This window comes from Delphinapterus leucas, chromosome 19, assembly GCF_059928025.1.
Source record: "Delphinapterus leucas isolate spDelLeu-1000000601 "Yukka" chromosome 19, BTC_Dleu_Yukka2, whole genome shotgun sequence".
In the NCBI taxonomy this organism is placed as follows: Eukaryota; Metazoa; Chordata; class Mammalia; order Artiodactyla; family Monodontidae; genus Delphinapterus; species Delphinapterus leucas.
The window spans coordinates 63,721,064-63,743,264 of NC_143147.1; the positions used below are offsets into that span (position 1 = coordinate 63,721,064).

At 54.4% G+C, this 22,201-nt stretch overlaps 1 protein-coding gene across 1 annotated transcript; it reads right to left on the reverse strand.

The window, feature by feature from the left end:
* Positions 1–2,703: 2,703 nt before the first annotated feature.
* Positions 2,704–14,210, reverse strand: CDR2L (cerebellar degeneration related protein 2 like). Its single transcript, XM_022589668.3, has 5 exons — positions 13,686–14,210; positions 7,500–7,612; positions 7,043–7,191; positions 6,281–6,445; positions 2,704–5,327 (listed from the first exon to the last, which is right to left on the reverse strand). The coding sequence occupies exons 1-5, from the start codon at positions 13,762–13,764 to the stop codon at positions 4,436–4,438; spliced, it is 1,398 nt and encodes a 465-aa protein (XP_022445376.1). The 5' UTR covers positions 13,765–14,210; the 3' UTR covers positions 2,704–4,435.
* Positions 14,211–22,201: the final 7,991 nt, after the last annotated feature.

The window sequence follows — 22,201 nt, forward strand, 5'->3', positions numbered from 1 at the left end:
ACTTTGGTTCCGCTAGACCTTTAGCTCCTGCCATGGGGAGGAAGCGAGCAGAGCTCCCGGCGTTGCTCTCGCGCGGAGCTTATTAGAGGTTTCTGGTCGGCCGCCTTCAGGAGGCCTGGTTGGTGCTTTGAGGGCATCTGCTGCGATGGGGAAGACGTTGGCCAGACAGCGAGCTCGCAAGGGAGCCTCCTGGTGAAAAGAACCCCCGGATGCCGTGTCCCCCAGAAACACCACTTTTCTCCCTTTCGGTCTGTGCCTTCCTGGACCTATGTTCCCCCAAATCTCACAGCATCAACGAAGCATGCCCAGGTTCATCTCCATCCCCTTTACTCTTTGCCACTTTTTTTTTTTTTTTCACATCGCTCAATCTTATTTTTGGGTCTGTTGCCTGTCTCCCAGCAGGAATGTAATCACCTCCAGGAGGGCACTGGCTCATTGCTGGATCCCCAGTACGCAGAAGCTGGCACGTCATGGGTACTCAATAAATATTGTTAAAAGGGATTCTTTGGGAAGGTGTTTTTGAAAGTTGAGTTGCGCCAGAGCTGAGTTTTAGTAACTTCAGGCTCATTCACAAGACAGCCTAAAAGCAAATCCCTGCTGAGCACCTGTGTGAAGGCTCTGTAGGACAAATAACAGGATGGAGGAGAGGCGGGCAGGTAGAGAAAGAAATACTTTAGACAGTGGACACCCGCCCCAGCCCGCCTGCTTTGTGGAGCTTGGTGGCAGTTTCTCCAAGCCAGGAGATGAGGGGAGGATGGGGAAGTAGGTAGAGATTCAGAGAGCCACAGACAGCCTAAGCAGAGACCTTTTTACAGGATTGTTAAAAAATGAACTTGAAAACAGAAGTTCTAACTCTGAGAAAGGTTTAAAATAGAGCAAGCAGTGTTTGGAAACAGGTAAATGTTAGCTAAGTTGCTTTGTCGAGAGGCAGTGTGGTAAACGAAAACAGCTCAATAAATGTTAGTGATTATTAGTAATATTAGTGGTTATTTCTTAATGGCGGGTTCTATTTTTAGGAAAAGCACAATTACCTAGAAAAACATGTCCCTGAGAATGCGGCTGTTTGACATAGGAGATTGTCATCAAGTCAGGGCTTTACCATCTTAGCCTCATTGATAAAGGCAAATTCTTTAGGAGGGAAAACAATACTTCCCAAGCACTGGCTTTGCAAACCCAGACTAGGAAGGGAATGGCAATTGACATGCGCTTTTGGGGCTCTAGGCTTTAAGGGGAGTCTCCTGGGACCCTCCCTGTCTGACTTAATCCCATGACCTCAGAGGGAACAGAGGCGTCTCCATGGTGACTGGAAAAAGCTGCTCAGGGGAGCAAAGCCAGGGACTTGACCAGGTTGACGGCTCAGGGATTACGAATAAAACCACCATCCCATGGCATCACTGCTCTGAGGCTGGGCTCCAGCTCTGCGCCTGACCCAGAGTGATAGGAAAAGGAAGCTGTAGGTTTCCATGGCCCCAAATAAACAGCCTGCTCAGGCCATCTGGTGGCCTGGATTCTGGGAGAGGAGGGGTAGAGGAGAGAATGGAACAAGCTACCCTGTGGTGGATAGAGGAGCAGCTGGCAAGCTCCTTTCACCTGCTGCTGCCAAGAACCATCCAGCATAGAGGCCCTTCTGGGAGAAACAGTCCTGAGAGGTGCCACCTGTTCCCTTAAAAAGGGGGCACTGAAGGCTGAGGCCAGCCTTCTTCCCTTCTCTGGTTCTCCATAGGTTGAATGGGTGCCTCAGGAAGGGGACATGCATAGGGGTGAGAAGAGGGGAAGAAAAGATAAAGGATCATCAAGCCATTTCTGGTAGCTGAGGAGCTTGCAGACACCAGGCCTTCTCTATAGCTGTGAGTTGGGGTACCACACCCATGTAGAGGGGGTCCACAGGATTTTCCTTTCTTCTTTTCTGGAGTGCCCTAGGTCAGACTGGCTCTTAAAACTCAACATTACGTGGAGGTGCGGAACATGAAGTATCACACAATGGGATTGATCAGGTCTGGGTTCGACTATTTCTATGTGCTTTTTTTTGTTTTTGTTTTTGTTTTTTTTTTTGCCGTATGCGGGCCTCTCACTGCTGTGACCTCTCCTGTTGCGGTGCACAGGCTCCGGACGCGCAGGCTCAGCGGCCATGGCTCACGGGACCAGCCGCTCCACGGCATGTGGGATCTTCCCGGACCAGGGCAGGAACCCATGTCCCCTGCATCGGCAGGCGGACTCTCAACCACTGCGCCACCAGGGAAGCCCCTCTACGTGATTTTGGATTACTAACTTAACCTCTAAGCCTCGGGATCCCCATCAGTAAAACAGAGGTTTTACCGCTGCCTCATGAGGTTGCTGAAGGCCAGGGTGATTTAAAAAGCAAAGGAAGGCTTCCCTGTTGGCGCAGTGGTTGAGAATCCGCCTGCCAATGCAGGGGACACGGGTTCGAGCCCTGGTCCTGGAAGATCCCACATGCCGCAGAGCAACAAAGCTGGTGAACCAAAAAGCAGGTGTGGGTTGGGAGGAGGGATTTCAAAATCAGTACAGCAAGGAGGGTCCACCCCACGGGGTACCCTGCAAGGCAACGTGACCGGCCTAGCTGGTACTCAACAAATATGGAAACTTCCAAGAGCCTGCTACTTAGAGCTGTTTGGCTGCCAATCACGGGGCTGGTGAAGCTCAGGCTGTGCCCCTCCCCCCCATAGATAGCTGTGTGATGGGAGGCGGGTGTATGAGATGCACAGAGACAGGACCATGGCTCCATTTCTGGCTTTAGATTACTGGTGCGTTTTTTATTAAAGAAGAGAATAAAGCATTTGTAAATATATTTCTCTCATGTATACTTCGAAGATGACGCTGGTCAGCAGCTACAGAACCAGGGAGCAAACAGGCAGAAGCCCTTCCCCCACCCATCCCATCCCACCCCACCCCCTCCACCCTAGGTGCCAGAGACACACGGATGGCTGGGAGCTGCCCAGCTCCAACGGACCAAAGGTTCCAAGATGTGTGAATGGAAGGACCAGCTGACAACTCTCATCACAGTGCCGCCTGGAAAGCAGGGTGGCGCCTCCAGGGAGGTTGGGCAGGCTTGTTAAGAAAACCCCTTTACCCCTTAGAAACAAATAAGGCATGAAGGCTCCCCACTGGGCTCCCAGCACAGAGGCCGGGGCTACTGACTTCCACTGCGTTGTATGGCTCCTCTGATTTCTAGGGTCTCAAGAAGAAGGAACTGGGAGCCCTGAAGAATTTCTCAGGGCAAACGGGGGACCTGGGCATCTCTTAGCTGAAGCTCTTAGCTGAAGCTGTACCTTCTGAAGCCTTAACAAAAGATTAAACCCCTGACCCAGCTGGGTCCTCAAAAGCAGGCATTGTATGGGAAGGAGGAGACATGTTCCCCATCTGGTCCCATTTCAATACTGCCCAGTGTGGGGTGAGACTCTTGGGCAGGCCCCAGTAAAGGGGGGCAGGGGAGGATGCTGGGACCATGGGCTGGTGGCACACATCCAGGACATTCTGGGGGTGGCAGGCATGACCTGCGGTGGGGTGGGCCTGGGGGGAGCAGGGGAGTGAATGAGACACATCATGGTCCCTGAGATGGGAACAGGCAGAGGCCAAGCTCGGTGAGTCAGAGGAGGCATGCAGAGAGAGGGGGCTCCCACTGCCCAGACCCCTGGAAGGCTTGATACCCAGAAGGCATTTCCAGGGCTGGAACCCGGGGAGGCTGGCTCTGAGTTGATTGGCTACAGATCTGCAGTGGGCTGAGGACCTCCAGGGAGAAGCCCGCCCTCACCAGGGCTGGAGTCGGGCCACTCGGGCCTGGCTCAGGCTTTCTGCTCTGCATGGCAGGGGCCGTCTCTGACCTGGTCAGGACCCTCGAGGTGGGACAGCTGGTGCTAAGGGAATAACAGTGTGTCACAGCTGGAGAAGCAGTGGGTGGTCCAGGAGACCCCTGGAACCTGCAACAGCTGGCTCTGGGGTCCCCCTTCAAGTGTTTTCAGTTGTGGCGAGGGGTCAGGGAGACCCTGCCTTGCAAAAAAAAATCTCTCAAAAAAATAAAAATAATAGAACTTTGAAAAAAGAAAGCCAACTGGTCCAGAATGGCTTCCAGAAGCCTGGCCACAAATCTGAGAGCAAGGCCCAGGGTCAGGGAGTGGGGGCTGGGAGAGCGGGGAGTGGGGGCTGGGAGAGCGGGCAGTGGGGACATTTGGCTTGCAGACTCTCGGCTGCGCCTTTGGGCTGGCGCGGGGTGGTGGAGGGTCCTGGGAGGCAAGAGGTGTTGACAGCCTCCCCCGTCAGCAGGGAACGGGTGTCCCCCGCATGCTCCCTGGGTCAGAGAGCAGCCTCCCTCTGCGGTGTATTGCTGCTGAAGGGCTCCCTCTCTCACCAGAGGCTGCACAGCCCAGGTAAGAGGGACCCCACGGCCTGACCCTGGGGGAGGCCACTGGCCGGGGAGCCTTCACTTGCTGCTGTGCGTCTTGACTTTGGTGGCGTTGATGTCGGCCTTGGTCTTCTGGATCCTGGAGAAGATCTCCTTGAAGAGCGCCTTGTACTCGGGCTGGCTCTGCTCCAGCCGCTTGTCCACGGCCTCCACGTGCTGGCTCAGGCTCTTCTCGCCCGCCTTGGCCTCCCCCTGGCCCTCCTCGCTGCCCCGCAGGTCCTTCCACGAGCTGTCCCGGGAGATGGGCCGCGAGGTCTGCACGCCCGCGTGCCGCACCCCCGCCCCGTGCTGCCGGCACTTGCTCAGCAGCTCCTCGTACTTCTCCAGCAGCGCGTGGTACTGCTCATCCACCTCGCGCAGGATGGACATGCCCCGCTTGCGCACGCTGTTGGCGTGCAGCGTGAGGTTGCCCACGTGCCGGCCGGCCGGGTCTTTGGCCACGATGGCGTTGAGGGCCGTGTCACTGCAGCTCTTGCGCACGGTGTGGCCTGGGGACGCGGCCGGAGAGGAGACCCCGTCCTGGGTGCCCGAGTTGTCCCCGCTGCCCGGCTGGGGGTCGTCGGCTTCAGGCGCCTGGGTGAGGGGCGCCAGCAGGGCCTCGGCCAGGTGGTCCTCCCGGCCCAGCAGGTAGGTCTTCGCCTGCTTCATCTGCTGCAGCTCCAGCAGCTCGGCCTCCAGCTCCTGCACGCGGAGGCGGCAGCCCTCCATCTCGCACATCCGCCGCTCCAGCTCTGAGTACTCCTGCAGCACCGCCGCGTACTCGTGCTCAGCCCGCTGCTGGCGCTGTCGCTCCTGGCTCACCTGGGAGCGCAGCACTCCCACCAAGGTCTGCAGCCGCTCGTTCTCCTGCTCCAGCGGCCGCGGGCCCAGCTCCAGGGAGGAACTGTGCAGGCGGAAGGCATCCTCGCACCTGGGAGGGAGCAGGGGCAGGTGGGCAGAGGGTGGTGGGCACGGCCAAGGCCCCGGGAGCCCAGCCGCATCTCTCTCCCCGACGGGGTTGGATAGGCTGCCCCACCTAGAGTCGCTCTCGGCCTTTCTACCCCTGCTCTCTGCCCTGGGAGGTTGCCCCTAGCTTCCGCCAGGTTTCCTGGCTCTCTCTTGGGTTCAGCCAATGGGAGGCACTGGCAGGAGGGCCAGGGGGATGGGGGCGGGGGCAGAGGCAGGTCACGGGGAATGTCTCCCCCTGGGCTCCTTTCCTGGTTACTGCAGGCCAGACAGCGCTCTCCCTGCCTTCCAGGTTCCAGTAACCTCCCTTCTCCTGCTCCCTTCAGGCCTCAGGATGGTAACAGCTCCTTGCTACTGCAACCCCAGGGTGCTGCAGTGTCCCCCTGGTTTCCCCACACCTTGCCCACACCTCTTTATTAAGCACTCCTCAGTTACTCTGGGCGGAGGCTGTCTCTTGCCAGGACCTTTATTGAAACACCCACTAAATACACCGTGTGTACATTAGGAAGTCGTCCTATTCAAAAGACTTAATGAGAACTGAAAGGTATAGTTAACCCCTCCTGGGTGAGAATTCTGGCTTACTAAACAAACAGGTGAACTTGGATAAGACACATGATCTCGGAGTTTCAATTTCCTCCTCTGAGTACTGGGGACGATAAATCACACCTTAAGGTACTGCCGTGAGAATTAAATCACTTAGCAGAGTGGTGGGCACACGGCCAGTGCTCACAGGAGCCAGCTGCTGACTGTCGTAGTAACAGGAGCAGCCCCTCCGATAGCCTGGACAATGCGGCAGCTCTCCTTCCCACCTGCTGCAGGGCGCCTCCCCGCCCTTCCCTGCCGTGGTTGGCAGCCCCGGGCACTCGGAGACACGGTCCAGGGTCCAGGCTGCTGCCCTCGAGTGGCACCCTCACCTACCGGGGGCTGGTGCACAGCTCCTTGAGGCAGGGGAAGGTGTGGATGGTGCGCCGGCGCTCTCGCTTCTCCCGCCGCACTCGCAGTTGCTCCAGGTCCCGCAGCTGCTCCACCTGGGCCTGCAGCTCCTCCACCTGGGTCTGCAGGCGCTCGATGGTCTCTGTCAGCCTGGGGATGGGGTGGGGGACACACGCATGGGAGGGACTTTAAGGGGACGGGGCCAGCCCTCCTCACTGCAGCCCTAGGGGGACTTGGGGGTGGGGGACAAACAGGTGACCTTGAGCCATGCTGCCCGGTGTTGAGGTCAGACAGGGAACTCCTTGTACGCCCAAGGACCCACTCTTTTCCCCCGCCTCCCAGGCCGAGCTGACCATTTCTCCTCCGTGTCTCCTCGGTTCCTTGTACACCCATCTAATCACTTATCACCCTATAAAATAAAATATTTTGCAATAAAATATTTACGTGTCTGCCTTCCCTCCCAGAGGGCGGGACAGTGTCTTTGCATCCCCATCACTGTATTCCCCAGTGCCTAAAACAGAGCCTGGTGTGTAGCTCGTGCTTAAAGAAGGTTTGTGTCCTGAATGTTAAGCCAGCCCAAATCGACAAGGACAAACTCACTACCATCCCAGGTTCCCAGACCGGGGCTTCTGAAAGAAGGAGACTGAGTCACACCCACTGGTCAATACGCACACATGTACACCCAGCCCTGGGCCTCTCCTTGGCCATCCCCAGCCCCCGGCTCCCAGCCCTCCACCCGGCCCTCACCCATGGATCTTCTGCTGGGCAGCCTTACTCTCCAGCACCAGCTTCTGGTTGGTCAGCTCCAGGTCTCGGGCCGCCAGGTCCAGCTGTTCGTACACTTTGGCGTGCTGATCGTTCACGTGCCGCAGCGTGTCCAGCTGTTTGGTCAGGTACTGGGGGTGGGGGTGGGTGAGTAACCTTTCAGAACTGTGTTGGGGAAAATGTCTCCGCCTGGGCCCTCCTCCCACTTCTAGGAACAGGTTTGCTTTGGGGTATTCGTCTGCAGCAGAGGGAGGTGTCAAGATGGTGGTGCAATAGGGCTGCCTGGGACAGTTGTGCAGGTTGTGAACTGCACAAGGCTGTTGGGCCAAGGCTGGGCCTGCTAAGAGGGCGCCTGTTCCTAAGCTGCACAAAGGTACACACGGGCCAAGGGGTCCTTGATCGGTGGCAGAGCCTGTGCAGGGCCCGTGTGGCCCCTCACCTCAATCTCCTGCACCTGCTCCTCGTTGGTGGAGTACATCTGCTGCAGAGACTGCTCCAGCTCCTTGTTCCTCTCCAGCAGCGTCTTCCCCAGCTCCGCAGCTAAGTGCAAGTCTTGGGGGGGAGGGGGAGGGGGGGGGATATGAGCAGCTGAGAATGAAGTTGGAGGACCCCCGCCATTCCTGTTCTGAGCACTCATTCTGGGCTGGGCCTCTGGGGACCCTGAGAGAACCAGGACCCAGGGGCCACTCCTGGGGAGACTCCAGGCCTGGAAGGGGATGTAAGCCACAAGCTAAGCCTGTGCATTGGCTGTCACTTCTGCCTGGAATGTCCTCTCCCCAGACACTTCCAGGGCTCACCCCTCTCTGCCTTTAATGTCACCTTCTCCAGGAGGCCTTCCTCAGACATTGACCTCATTGACCTCAAAACTGCACCCTGCCCCATGCCCCACTCCCTCCCTGTTTCAGTTTTCTCCTGAGCTCATATCACCACCTAATTTACCAAACAATTTGGATCCTTTTCTTGTTCATCTCCCTTGACTAAATCGTAAGCTTACAGGGCAGGGATTCTGCCTGTTTTGGTCACTGATATTCCTAGGACCTAGAACAATACCTGGCACAGAGCAGGTGAATAAGAAATCTTTTCTGAAAGAATGAGTGAGTGGAATGTGATAAGAGCATCAGCAGACATAGGGGCAAAGTGCCCTGGGATGATAGGTAAGGGAGAGTTCAAGCAGGGGACAGTGGGAATCTCAGGCAATGAGCAGCCTTGGAGTTGGGTTCGGAAGGGCGGCTGGAGCTTACTGAGAGGGGGAGGGGCAGAAGGGCTTGCTGGGTGTTAGAACTGGACACGGCTTCAGGGCTCTTTGGCCCAGGACTTCCCGGGTGGCACAGTGGTTAATCTGCCTGCCAATGCAGGGGACACAGGTTCGATCCCTTGTCTGGGAAGATCCCACATGCCCCGGAGCAACTAAGTCCACATGCCACAACTACTGAGCCTGCGCTCTAGAGTCTGCGAGCCACAACTACCGAGCCCACGCGCCACAACTACTGAAGCCTGCGCACCTAGAGCCTGTGTTCCGCAGCAAGAGAAGCCACTGCAATGAGAAGCCCGCGCACCGCAACAAAGAGTAGCCCCCGCTTGCAACTGGAGAAAGCTTGTGCGCAGCAACGAAGACCCAACGCAGCCAATAAATAAATATATTTAAAAAAAAAAAAAAGAGAGAGAGAGAGAAAACAGGAAAGTAAAAAATGGTGCAATAAAAATAAATATTAAAAAAAAAAAAAGCTCTGGCCCAACCTCCTTATTCTATGGATGACAGGTTGAAGAGGAAAGAAGAATAACCTACCCAAGGTTTCATTACCTGGGTTACAGCCACATTGGAAGCAGAATTCACATCTCCTCACCCCAGTTGGGTACCATTAGGTCCTAGTGACACATGCCCCTCTCCAAAACCTTCTCCTTTCCCCGGGCAGCAAAACCAACCTCTTCCCCCAGTAGCCCCGATTCTTGTGCCCTGTGGGACCGGAACCTCCTCTCCCCAATCCCAGCCAAAGGTAAATGAACACCTATCAGAGAGGTCGGGAGGGAATCTGGCCTGTCTTTAGGGGGCTGTATCGTGGGGAAGGGGAGGGGTTAGAAGGGAATGGCAGGTGCTGGAATCCCTAAAAATTCTCTCAGTGGGTCTGAAGTTGGGTGAGGGTACCTAGACATTTGGGGTGGATATTTCCCCATACATAGGCCTAACTCCTTTTAGAAGCAAAGGGTAATATATAAAATAGATAACTAATAAGGACCTACTGTAGAGCACAGGGAACTCTACACAATACTCTGTAATGACCTATATGGGAAAATAATCTAAAAAAGAGTGGATATACGTACATGTGTAACTGATTCACTTTGTTGTAGAGCAGGAACTAACACAACATTGTAAATCAACTATACATCAATAAAAATTTTAAAAAGAAACAAAAGTTAACGTTTGTAAATATATTATTATTTATATTTAAATATATAAATATATGTGTAAGGGAAGCCTAGGATCAGATTGTGGTCTCAGAGAGGAGGTCAGATCAACTTATGTTGTGTGCTTGGTGGAAATTCGGCAAGACCACCCCAAGTTTGTGACGAGGGAGGCACGCCAGCTTCCTGCTCTCTGTAACGGGATGGTGGACATTTGGCTCATCCACAAATGCTATCAAGTAATTCATGTATACATGAAAAAGAACAGACGGTCACACTAACTTTTTTTTTACCCTTGGGAACTGTCAGGTCGTCTGTGACGAGGCTGCTGCTAGGGATGCTACCTCCTGCACTGGTGTGGGAGGACAGGCTCTGTGGGTGGCCTGCATGAAGCCCCTGAAACTTAACCTTGAGTCCAAGGTCAGAGGCAGAGTGAGGAAAGGCCAAGAACAACTGCACTTTATGTTCTTCCTTCCAGGTGAGCATCTGAGCTGTGTGTGTATTCCTACTGCCAGTGGGTTGGGCTGGGGCAGCTGTCATACTGCAAGTCATACTGTAAACCGGGGATATTGAAGGCAGCCAATGTGACCCGGGCCGCTTAGCGATTCCGAGATGCGAGATGCAGGAAGGGAACACAATAGAAGCGGCTTGGGGAGAATCCCAGAGACTGTCTCAGGGAAATGGGATCACAAATGCAAGCTAAGCTGGTCCGAGCTGCCAGGAGGGATCATGAGAGAAGTCTAGAAGCTGCAGGGCAGGGAGCTGAGTAGAGCCAAGTGCTGGGGAAAGGACACCAGCTAGATGAGGGCTGGGCACGGCTTCGGCTTCGGGGAGGGTGCAGTTCCCTCTGGACCAGAGGGGTAGGGAGTCCTGGGAGTGGGAGGACAAGGGAGCTGGCTAAGCCAGAAGTGGAATCTGGAGTAATGAACAGCCTGTCACAGCCAGATTAATGGTTACACTGGACCAGGCCAGGGAAGGTACTGAGTCTGAACTGGCATCTCCTCTGCCTGGACCCCAGCATTTTCTGGGGTCTCCTGCAGTGGGCTGCAGCAGTTTTGCCCTCTGAATGCCAGCAGAGGTGTTGCCCAGGAGCAATGCCCCAGAGCCCTAGAGAGAATGGCTGGAAGCCAGGGGATGTCTTTGAAGAGAAATCCTAAAATCCTACTGCCCCTCCTGGTTGGGGTCAGGGTGGGACCCCCTAGACTCCAGAGAAGAGAGGTAGGGAAAGGACAGAGGACATAGGGAAGAAAAGACAAAGATAAAGGGGGCAGAAGGAGGCCAGCTACCACCTGGCAGGGCTGCAGGGGTCCTGTTCACAACCTCCGGGGCACCAACGTCAGGAACCCTGGGTGCGCAGAATTGGGGTCTGGTCACCTCCCTCCCCTCGCCATGTCAGAGTTCTCCCCTGAGGCTGAGACTCAAGGTCAGGAGCCCAGGACCTCAATTCTGTGACTCAGCAGTCATCTCTCAGCCTGGAAAGAGGTACCCACAGGGCCGGCCACACCTCGTCCAAGGTGGGGGAGGGAGGGAGGCAGGCAGAGAGAGAGTGCCAGCGCTTAATAATTAATGGTTTTTTCTATTTTTACTGGTGCTCGTGGCAGTGGGCAGAGGGAACGCAGTGAGAAAGGAGGACCCTGTTTGTTCCAGATGCCTGCCTCCACTGGGACGGAACAGCATCAAAGTCAACCAGGAGCCTGATGGGCAAGCATCTGAAAGTAAAGTTGGGGCCCGTCCTCAGGGGAGTTGGGGCTAGCTGAGAAAAACCATGTCTTGGGACACTCAGAGGCAACTTGGGGGCAGCTGGGCGGGAGAGAATTTGGGGAGCGGGTGTGGGGAAGGGGGAAGAACAGGCACCCGATCCCCCACGTGTCTGGCCTTTGGCCCGCGTTCACCCCACCATCCAGCCCTCCGTGCCGGTCCCCATGGGGTGCCGCAGCAGCTGTGCCTGGGACTTCCTCCGACCCCCACCCCGGCACTCCAGGTAATTCCTACTTTGCAGTCATGCGTGGTCTTTTCGCATGGCTCTGTGCCTCGGTACAAGCGCCCCCTCCACTTAGACTGCCGGCCTGCTTCCTCTGCCAGGGCGGGGCGGGAGGGCCCTCTTCACCCTCCGGCTCGGAGGGGTGTGTAAGCCTTTGCGCATCTCGCAGCAGAAGGCCCTCACTTCTGCTCTCATTGTCCGTAGGGGCTCACTGCTGCAGAGCCCGTCGCTCCGTCACAGCTGCTAGTCTGATCCCATTTCTGCCTCCTCTGCCGGACTGTGGAGGCTGCGAGGGCGGAGATCACGTCCCAGGCTCAGCACAGCACCTGGCCCACGGCAAGCAGACGTTTGGCTTCTGGTGGAAAGCTCCAGTGTCTTCTGAGACTGTCTCATTTCTGGTTTCCCTCCTCGTTCCTGGGCTCTGCCTGCTACTCAGGCTACGAGGCAAGGCTGACTGCTGCAGACCAGTAAGGCCAGAAAAGCAGGGGCCTGTGGGGCCCATTCCCGACCCCGGACCCAAAGCATGGCTGCCCGGCCCAGCTGGAATCTCGACATCTCTCTCCCTCTGCGGATGCAGCACATCTCCCACCCCTACTCCCTAGCTCCTTCCTCCCACATCTGGGCCGGGCACAGTGCCAGAGACTCCTTTAGGGGTGCGGGAATGAAACGAGACAGCAACAACATCAGCTTCTGCCTCCAAGGAGGCCATCTTCCCAGGCACTCAGCTTCCAATCTTTCCTTCTAGGCCCGCCTCTTCCATGAAGCCCTCTCACCGCATCCTATCATTCCCACTCAGTTACAAGCCCAACTCCACCTACTCAGGTGCACCCAGGAGGCCAGGGCTGGGACTACTCCCAGCTCCCAGGATAGTGTCTGACACTTAAGTGGAGCCTGATATGTGTTTGTGTAATGTGAGGTTTTGGGGGTAGTTGCCCAGGATGGGGAAGGGGGTTGTTGCAGCCAGGACTGGGCATTTCAGTCCAGGCAGGGAGGCTGAGGGTAGCCTCTAGGACACAGAGGTGCGGTCCAGCCCAGCACCGCCCCCCCCCATCCTACACTGGTCCCGCAGAGGCTCTGATTAACCCACGGTCCTGAACACAAGGGCAGCGCCTCATCTACCAGCAAATGTGGCCACGTGGGGATGTGGGTCAGGGCCGGAAAACAAAGGCTCCAGGATCTGGCTAGATGCCTCACATGAGGGCAAAGGCAGGCGTCTGGGCCCCATGGATGGAGACCCAGAGCAGAGGGTGTCCGCACACACTGAACCAGGCTGTGTCCACACCCACCAGGCTTGCTGGGTGACTGTGGTCACTTCTAGAACATGTTTCCTAGCGCCTCCAATTCTGACCATCCAAGAATGAGGCACTTTTCTTGGGAGGAGAGGTTGGATTTGATCTCACTCCAGCAGGCCCTGGCCCCGACCCTCTTAGGCCTCCTCCTCCTTCCTGTCCTAACAGCCCCACCCCCTACTTGGAGTGACGTCACCTCGGCCACCTCATCAACCCCCTTCCAGTCGCCCTCTCTGCCCTCAAATGGGAGCGAGGGGAAAGTGACTCCCTGTTTACTCAGGCTCTGATCTGGGGCACTGCTCAGAATTCCCAAATCTGATCCCCTCCAAACCTTGAGCCATTTGGGAGAAGGCCAGCAGGGGAAGGACCAGGGGACTCCTCCCTCTGGAAGGCAGATTGGACTCCTAGTAGCCTCCGCTTCTCCATCGGCAAGGTGCCGGCACCCCCATCACCTCCCTGGGTAGAGGGGAAGGGAGTTGGGGAAACTTTCTAGGAGCTCAGGAATCCTGGCAGGGAAGTGTGCCGCTGGATTTGGAATGGGGATAACTTCCTCCCCCCTTGGCCCCCCAAAACCCCTCTCAGCAAAACAACCAAGGAGCCACCTCCTGACCTCCAAAGACTTCCAGCCAGTACTCTCAGACCCCCCCAACAATACCCGGGGCGCCTGGGCAGTTCCTGCCTCTAAGACGGGGTGGGCAAACTGTCTGAAGTATGCCCCTGTTGTTCGGGCAAAGAGGAAGACCGCTCCCCCCATTTTTGCAGGTCTTCACGCGTTTGGTTCGGGTCTTCCCGGGCAGCGCCCCCTCTCTCCACGTCCCCATTCTCCAGACGCATCTCCTCTCTCAGTCCGGCATGCCGGGTGCAGCCCAGCCCTCCCCGGGGTGATACCGCCCAACAATGGAGAAGCGGACAGGGGTCGCGGGGCGCGCCCCGCTTTCCTGCCCCCTTTGCTCACCCTGCTCCAGGTCCTGCTGGTCGTACCAGGGCTCCTCTTCCTCTGCGGTGAAGTCCTCCATCCTGGCGGCCCTCCGCATGGCCCCGCAGGCGGCGGGCTGCAATTGGGCGCTGCGGCGGCGCGGCTCAGGGCCGGGGCGCGGGGCCCGGGACAATGCGGCGGAGGCGGGCCGAGCCTCCCGCGTCGCGGACTCGGGCTGCAGTGCCCCCGCCCGCGCCGCGCCCCCTCGCCATCGGCCGTCGGCCTGGCGCCCACAGGGGGCTGGCTCGCTGCCGCGGTCTGGTCCGGCTGGGGTCCTGCAGAGCCCGGGGCACCGGGCGGCGGCTGCACAAAGGGTGGAGGGGCGGGGACGGCGGGCGGGACGGCGGCAAGGAGGGCCCAAGCCCGGGCGGCAGGTCTGGGGCGCTAGGAGCGAGCGGGTGCCGCGGCGGGCACCCCCTGCCCGACTCCGGCCAGCGCTGCCCCCCGCCCCCCCGGCGACACCAGGAGCCGCCGGGGCATCTTGGCGGGGTCCGCCCCGCGCTTCCCGAGCCGCCCGCTCCGCGGGGTGGGGCCAACCGCCGATGGCCAATCAGGAGACGTATGCAAAACTGGAGGCGGGGCCGAGGGCGGTATCTCCGCAGCGTTGAGGTTCGGCTGCTGCTGAACCGACCCCACCTTCCCTTCACAGTCGACTCCAGTTTACATCTCAATGCCTAAAATCATTTTACTTTGTTTACCTATTGTCTCTCTCTCCCCGTAGATCTCCTGAAAGCAAGGATCTTGTCGCTCTTGTTCACAGCTGGCTCTTCAGTGCCTAGAGCAGGCTGACCTACTGCTACCTTCCACGGACACTCTTTGAATGAATGAAAATTAATCAAAAATTACCTTTAAGAAATTGTGTTTAAATGCCTGTGGCCTGAAACCTCACTCCAGGAGTGGTGAACTTTGACTGTTACCTCCATTCTGGGCCATTCCCTTTGAGGTCCTGTTTCCCTCTCCCTGGGATTCATATCCTATACCCAACTATACCCATTAAACTATATAAGTGTCACTTATCCGAGCATTCTTTCCTTAAAGGAGTTTTCAGACTCAAGTATACATGTAACTCACTTTTATTAGGCCCCAGCATGTGCTGGTACTGTTGAAGCACCCTGAGTATAACCGACTCTGAATCTATATGGCAAATACATCAAACAAAGGACTTGTATCCAGAATATAGAAAGAACACCTGCGAATCCACAAGAAAAAGAAAAACAGCCCAGTAGAAAAGTGGGTAAAAGGCTTGACCAACACTTCACAAATGACCAAAGTGACCCAATCAACATGTGACAAGTTGTTGAACTTCTTGAGAAGGAGCCACGGTTGTTTCTGTAACAAATTACCCCAAATTTAGTGGCTTGAAACAAACACACTTATTATCTTACAGTTTTGTAAGTTAGAAGATTGACATGGCTCTTGAAGACTGAAATCTAGTTGTTTGCAAGGCTTTGTTCCCTTCTGGAGGCTCCAGGGAAGAGTCTCTTTCCTTGCCTCTTCCAACTTTGAGAGAGGCTGCCCACGTTGCATGGCTCATGACTCCCTTTTCCCAATCTTGAACGCCATCAACAGCAGGTGACCCTTCTCACACTGGATCACTCTGACTTGTCCTGCCACCTTCTTCCACTTTTAAAGACCCTGTGATTACATTGGGCCCACCTGGATAATCCAGCATAATTTTCCCATCTCAAGATCCTTAATTTAACCACATCTGCAAAATTCCTTTTGCCATGTGAAGTAACATATTCAAAGATTCTGGGGATTAGGTTATGGATATCTTTGGGGGTCAGGATTCCATTTACATAAAGTTCAAAATTGGCAAAACAAATCTAATCAGGATAGTATTTGGCCTTGGGGAGACGTGGGGGAACTCTGAGGGGCCAGGAGTGTTTTATTTCCTGATCTGGGTGTTGGTTACACACAGGTGTGTTCATTTGTGAAAATCATTGACCTGTATACTTACGTGCACTTCTCTGAATGTTATACTTTAATAGAATAGTTTACTCAAGAAGAAGGAAAAAAACACCTTATGGCTAAGACACAGGTAGTTTCTGCTCTCGTGTAGCTTACATTCTAGTGGGGATAAATAAGTGATTACAACCTGCAATGTGCTGTGAAGGAAATTAACAGGCTTCTGTGAGAGAGTCTGGGGGGAAGGTTCAGGAAAGATTTCCCTTAGAAGGTGACATCTAAGCTGACACCTAAAGGATAAGATGGTGCCAGCCATGCCAAGCTCTGGGGGGAGGGTGTTCCAGGCAGAGGAGACAGCAAGATCAAAGGCCCTAAGAGCTCGACATATGTTAGAAACTGATGGAAGCCCAGCATAGCTGGAGTGGAGAGGATAGAAGACAGATGAACTGGAGTTAGGCCCATGGGAAGGAGTTGGGATTTTTTTTTTTCGTTCCCAAGTACACAGAGAGAACCAATAAAAGGCTTTTCGTTTTCAGTTGTGAAATATCACTAGCAATTTTGGAGCATGGATTGGAGGGGGGCAAGAGTGGAAGCAAGAAGACCAGTTTGGAGGCTTTTGCAATCATCTAGAAGGGAGGTAACTGTGATGCGCAAGGCTGGTGGTAGTGGAAATGGAGCGAGATGAGAAATATTTGAGGTGTAGAACTAAGATGTGCAGATGAATTGACTGAAGAATCAGAGTGATGCCTTAGACGTCTGGCTTCAGTAACTGGGTGACAGTGATGCCACTTATTGAGATGGGGACAAAATGAATCTAAGGGACGAACAGGTTGGGTGGCTGTTCCACAGGGATCTGGTCACATTCCAAAACCACCAAATCCCTTCCCATTCGTTCATTTCTTCATTCTGCAGCTGTGTGGAAATGTACCCACAGGAGCCAGGGAGTTTAAGGAGTCCCCAGAGGAGAGAAGAGGCAAAGGGCTGAGGGCCATGTCCTGTGCAGCGAGGATGACAGCAATGAAAGGCAACCCTTCAACCTGAAAAGTCACCGCCAACGCCTACAGCTAAGGATGGTTTCAGCGATGCCTTAGAAGACCCCCATGTTTGAAAACATCCAGCTCCTGGGTCATCTCTCAGCTTTTGGCCTTTACCACACTGACCACACCCTCAGCATGACCAAAATACCCTCCCTCCCTGTGGACACCCTCTCCCTGCCCCAACCACAGAAGCATTGCCTGGCAGGGATAAATAAATGTCACAAAGGCTGAATTCTTATTGCTGCCTGAGCACAGGGTGGAGTGATTCAGGCTGGAGTCCCTGGATCTCATGAGGCTGGTGTGGGGTGGGAGTGAGCTGAAGCTGGGCAACCAACTCTGCCAGGTTGGTGGAGCCTCCCTGTCCCCTCTGCAGGGGACAGAGGGTAGAGGCTGGGTGGATGAGGGGTGTGGTGCCTGCTGTCTGCCAGGCCTGTGCTGGGCCCTTTGCCTGGGTTGGTTCACCAGTGGTGCCCAGTGGGACCACTCCCAGTGCCTTCAGGGCAGACTTGGTATTTCCTAAACTATGCCATGAGGAGGAAAATCAGATCTACCTTTTATTTTTTGCGGTACGTGGGCCTCTCACTGTTGTGGCCTCTCCCGTTGCGGAGCACAGGCTCCGGACGCGCAGGCTCAGCGGCCACGGCTCACGGGCCCAGCCGCTCCGCGGCATGCGGGATCTTCCCGGACCGAGGCACGAACCCGCGTCCCCTGCATCGGCAGGCGGACTCTCAACCACTGCGCTACCAGGGAAGCCCCAGATCTACCTCTGAAGAAGGAAATTCCTCAGCTTCCCTGAGTTACCAGCCAACACGCCCTGGGATCCATTTCTGGCCTTTCCTCTAAGCAGGGCAGAGTCAAGCCCAGGGGTGGGACCTTGGTACCCGACCTTGGTAACCCCCAGAGCCTGGTACCTCATCTGCGTGTCAAGCAGACCTATTTCGTGGTGTTCCTTGTCAGGGGCATCAAGACTCGATGCTGATGGTCAGAGCCTCGGTGGATTCGATGTCCCCTCAGCCTTGGGCACTATGATTCCCCTGGGGTCAGTTTCACACTCGGGCGACCAGGAGCGCTCCCCGAGCTCTCACCCGAGCTCCCGAGAAATGCAAGCCCAGATGCTGGATTTGGGACCAAAGCACAGGTACGGAACCCCGGGAGAGCTAGGATCCGGGACTTGAAGATGTAACCGCCCTCCCCGAAGAGCGTGAGCGCTGCCCCCTCCACCCCCAGCCCAGCCCAGCCCAGCCCAGCCCAGCCCACCGGAAATGACGGCGCGTGCGCAGGCAGCACTGACGTTAGAGAGTCCCGGCGCTCCCAGTCACACGGGTCACCCTGGGGGAGGGGCAGGGTGCCCAGCCCGCGCCTCTGGGCCGTCGGGGCATCCACTGACACCACACGCTGCGCATCTTGGGTGCTCCCACCCCTGCAGGCCGCGCTCCCCTCCCTGTCCCCAGACCCGTGATTTTAGCGCTGGGCTTACATTGCACTGAATGATCTTGCCCCATCTGTCCTCTCCACCATTCTGAGGTCAGCGCCTGGCGGGGAAAGGCACTCAGTACATTTCAATGAGCGAGGTCATCTGGAGTCCAACCCCCTTTCCCCCGTACACCATCGGAGTGTGTCCCAGACAATGTCTGTTCTGAAAGGGGAATTATGTTAGAGTCTCACAAGTCCTTGCGGTCAGGAAGTGCTTCTGTGTGTCTACCCCAAATCCCTGCAGTTTAAACCCTCCAGGCCTGTCATCAGCAGTGACCGTTAGGATGCTTATGCTGAGGGTGTCCCTCCTGTGGGGTCATTCTTACTTTTCCTCCTTTGATACCTCCTCATGGGGTTGTTGGGAGGGGCTATAAACTCTTGGTCTGAGTTAACACAGGCCAAGGGCTTAGAACAGTGACTGGGCCATATGAACGCTATTCAGTGTTTGCTCTTAGCATCATTATTATTGTAACTTTTTTACCTGGAGGATCCACTCCTTGCCTGTCACTACCCCTCTTCTGGCGGGGCTCCCGACGGGGGTGCTGGGGAGACTGTCCAGGGACTTTACCTTCCTGGTGGGGGGTCACGGGGGCAGGTCAGGCCTGAGACACAGGCCTAAGAGAGCTGTGGAGAAGCTCCAGGCACATTTGCTCACTGCTGGCTGCCTGGGCTCCCACTGCAGCACAGCACTCAGTCCACTGTATGGGATCCAGCTCGCTCCCAGCAGACTAAAAGCTCCTTGAGGGCAGGGACTCCAGCTGGCACATAGCAGGTGCCTGATGAAGGAACAAATGGATGCTCTAAAACCAGTGGCAGAATCATATTCCTTGGCCCACCTTCTTTATCCATCTCCACCCCAGAACAGATCCGCTTGCCCTACCTGAAAGGCTCCTAAAGGCACTAAAAAATGAATCTGAAAAACGGTGGGTGAAAATGTGCCTTTCCTATTGACTGAAGTGGATTCCCAAAGTGGCTCCATCTTCTGTGATCGCCCAGGAGTTCTCTTCATTCAGTTATCCACTGTGTGCTAGGCCAGTGCTAGGTGCTGGGGATGTAGAGAACAAGACAGACCCAGCCCTGGCTCTCATGAAGCTTGCATCTCAGTAGAAGAGGCAGACCTAAATCAAGCAAAAAGGCAAAAACATTTAAGATGGTGGTAAAAGTTTTAGGAAACACACTGAAGGATGAACTAACAACAGCTGGGGATGGGAAATCTCTCAGGGAAAGAGACTTTTAAGATAGGACCCTAAAGCATGAGAAGGGGACAGCCGCGTGAAGAGTGGGAGGAGTGATGTCTCAGTCAGAAGGAACAACTTGTACAGAGATCCCGGGAAGAAAGAGCTTAGAGGGTCTGAGGAAATAAAGGAAGACCAGTGTGGGTGGAACCTGGGGGCTTGGGGGAGGGGGAGCAGGGCCCAGATCATGCAGGGCCTTGGAGGTCACAGTGGGACCCAGAGAGAATTGACCCTAACAATGGGCTCCGAGGTGTTTTCAGTGGGGGAGCGTCGTGAGCTGCAGTTTACAATTCCTCAGGCTGCTCTGCAGAGAATAGATTAGGGGAGGCAGGAGTGGTGGTTGTGGTAGACAGGAGATGGTGGGGGCCCTGGCAAAGGTGAGGGCGGCAGAGATGAGGGAGGTAGAACTTGTGATATATACGTCTGGGGGATGACATCATCGGGTCTTGGTGATGGACTGGAGGAGGGGTTGACAAGAGGGGAAGCATCAGGCTGACACTGGATTTCTCGTTTGAGAACGTGGGAGATGTCATTTACTGAGATGAGAAGACTTAAAGACAAACGTTAGGAGAGAGATGGATTGGGCTTGGGAGGAGGAAGTGTGGAGGATAGAATTGCCCACAATGTGGCAGTCAAACATGGCGCCAACTTCTTTGACATGTTTTCCATGGGGAGGTGGGTCCCCTCCCCTTGAATCTGGAAGGCTTGTGATTGCTTTACCAATAGAGTATGGTAGAAGTGACTATATGTGTTATTCCTAGGCTGGGTACCAAATGGCCATGCAGCTTCCTCCTCTTTCTCGAGGGACACCCTTGAAAATTATTTATTTATTTATTTATTGGTTGCGCCACACAACATATGGGATCTCAGTTCCCTGACCAGGGATCGAACCCATGCCCCTGCAGTGGAAGCGCAGAGTCCTAACCACTGGACACCAGGGAATTTTCCCTAAATCACCCCTTGATTAAACTCAATTTGGCTAATCTGTCCACTTGTCCGTGGGTGACCAATAATATGTCAGTGCCACCTGGAGTTCCTGGTTGCAAACCACAGGAATGGCTCGGAACAATGGGCAAGACCAAAGCGTTCACAATTAATCCCTTGGAATGGTCGGTTAGCACCTGCTCTTGGTGTTTGTATTTTTTATTGAAGTGTAATTTACATACAGTAAAATTCATCCCTTTTAGGTGTATAGTTATATGAATTTGACAAACATATACAGTCATGGAACCAGCACCACAATCAAACCACAGAATGTTTTCATCGCTCCACAAAGACTCCTCATACGCTTTCAACGGTCAGTCCCCTCAGCCTGCTCCAGCCCACGGCACCCAGGGATCTGTTCTCTGTCCCTATATTTTGCCTTTTCCAGAATATCATATAAATGATATAACACAGTATGTTGCCTTCTGTGTCTGACACAGCGCTTTTTTTTTTTTTTAAATACATGGACTCCGGTATTTTTTTTTAATTTTTAAAAATTTACTTATTTTTGGCTGTGTTGGGTCTTCGTTTCTGTGCGAGGGCTTTCTCTAGTTGCTGCAAGCAGGGGCCATTCTTCATCGCGGTGCATGGGCCTCTCACCATCGCGGCCTCTCTTGTTGCGGAGCACAGGCTCCAGACCCGCAGGCTCAGTAGTTGTGGCTCACGGGCCTAGCTGCTCTGCGGCATGTGGGATCTTCCCAGACCAGGGCTCCAACCCGTGTCCCCTGCATTGGCAGATAGATTCTCAACCACTGTGCCACCAGGGAAGCCCCGGACACAGCGATTTTGAGATTCATCCACATTCTTGCTACCTGTACCAGTAGTTTGTTTCTTTTTATTGCTGAGTACTAGTCGCATTGTATGGATGAACCACAATCTGTTGATTCACTAGGTGATGGACATTTGGGTTGTTTCCAGGTTTTGGTGATTATGAATGAAATTGTTATATGCATTACACAGGCTTTTTGTGTGGATATATGTTTTCATTTCTCCTCGGGAGATACCAAAAGTGGGATTATTGGGTTGTATAGTAATTGTATATTTAACTTTATTTTTATTTTTATTTTTGGCCTCGGGATCTTAGTTTCCCAACCGGGGATCGAACCCATGCCCCCTGCATTTGAAAGGTGGAGTCTTAACCACTGGACTGCCTGGGAAGTCCCTATATTTAACTTTATAAGAAAATATAAATGTTCCCCATCCTCACCAGTATTTGTATCCTCAGGTTTTGTTTTGGTTTTTAACCTATTCGAATAGTTATGTAATAGTTATTGTATTGTGGTTTCAATTTGCATCTCCCTAATGAATAAGATTCAGAGTTTTTAATGTCACTCTGGCCTGGACTGGGGCTGGTGATTTGTAGGGTGGACTTGATTTTTTTTTTCTTTTTTAACGCCAAATAAAGGTACTATTCATTTGTTATCTTGAAGTGATTAGAAAAGCCATGGAGCGTGTCCAAGATTTCATCCAGGGCAGGGAAAACCCACCTCTGGAGCAAGGACAGAGCTATCCTGTCCAGTCTGCTCATTCAGTGGCATGGTGACATCCCTGTCTCCCTCCTCCCTACCTCCACACCTGTCCTACCCTGCCTTTGTGCCTAGACGGTGCACCCTTCATTTTTTACTCGTGGAGTTCCAGTTTAAGCTAAATGTCACCTCCTTTTGAAGCAGCTAGGATTTCTAGAAGCTTCCAGACACACCATGCAAGACGATATTATTGAAAAAATGCAGCCTCTTTTGGGGCCAGAGTTGAATTTGCTTTTTTGGCTTTGTTCCTTACCAGTTATGTGACTTTGGACAACTTAACTGCTTTGAGCCTCAGTTTCCCCTAGTGTAAAATGGGTATAATACCTATCTCA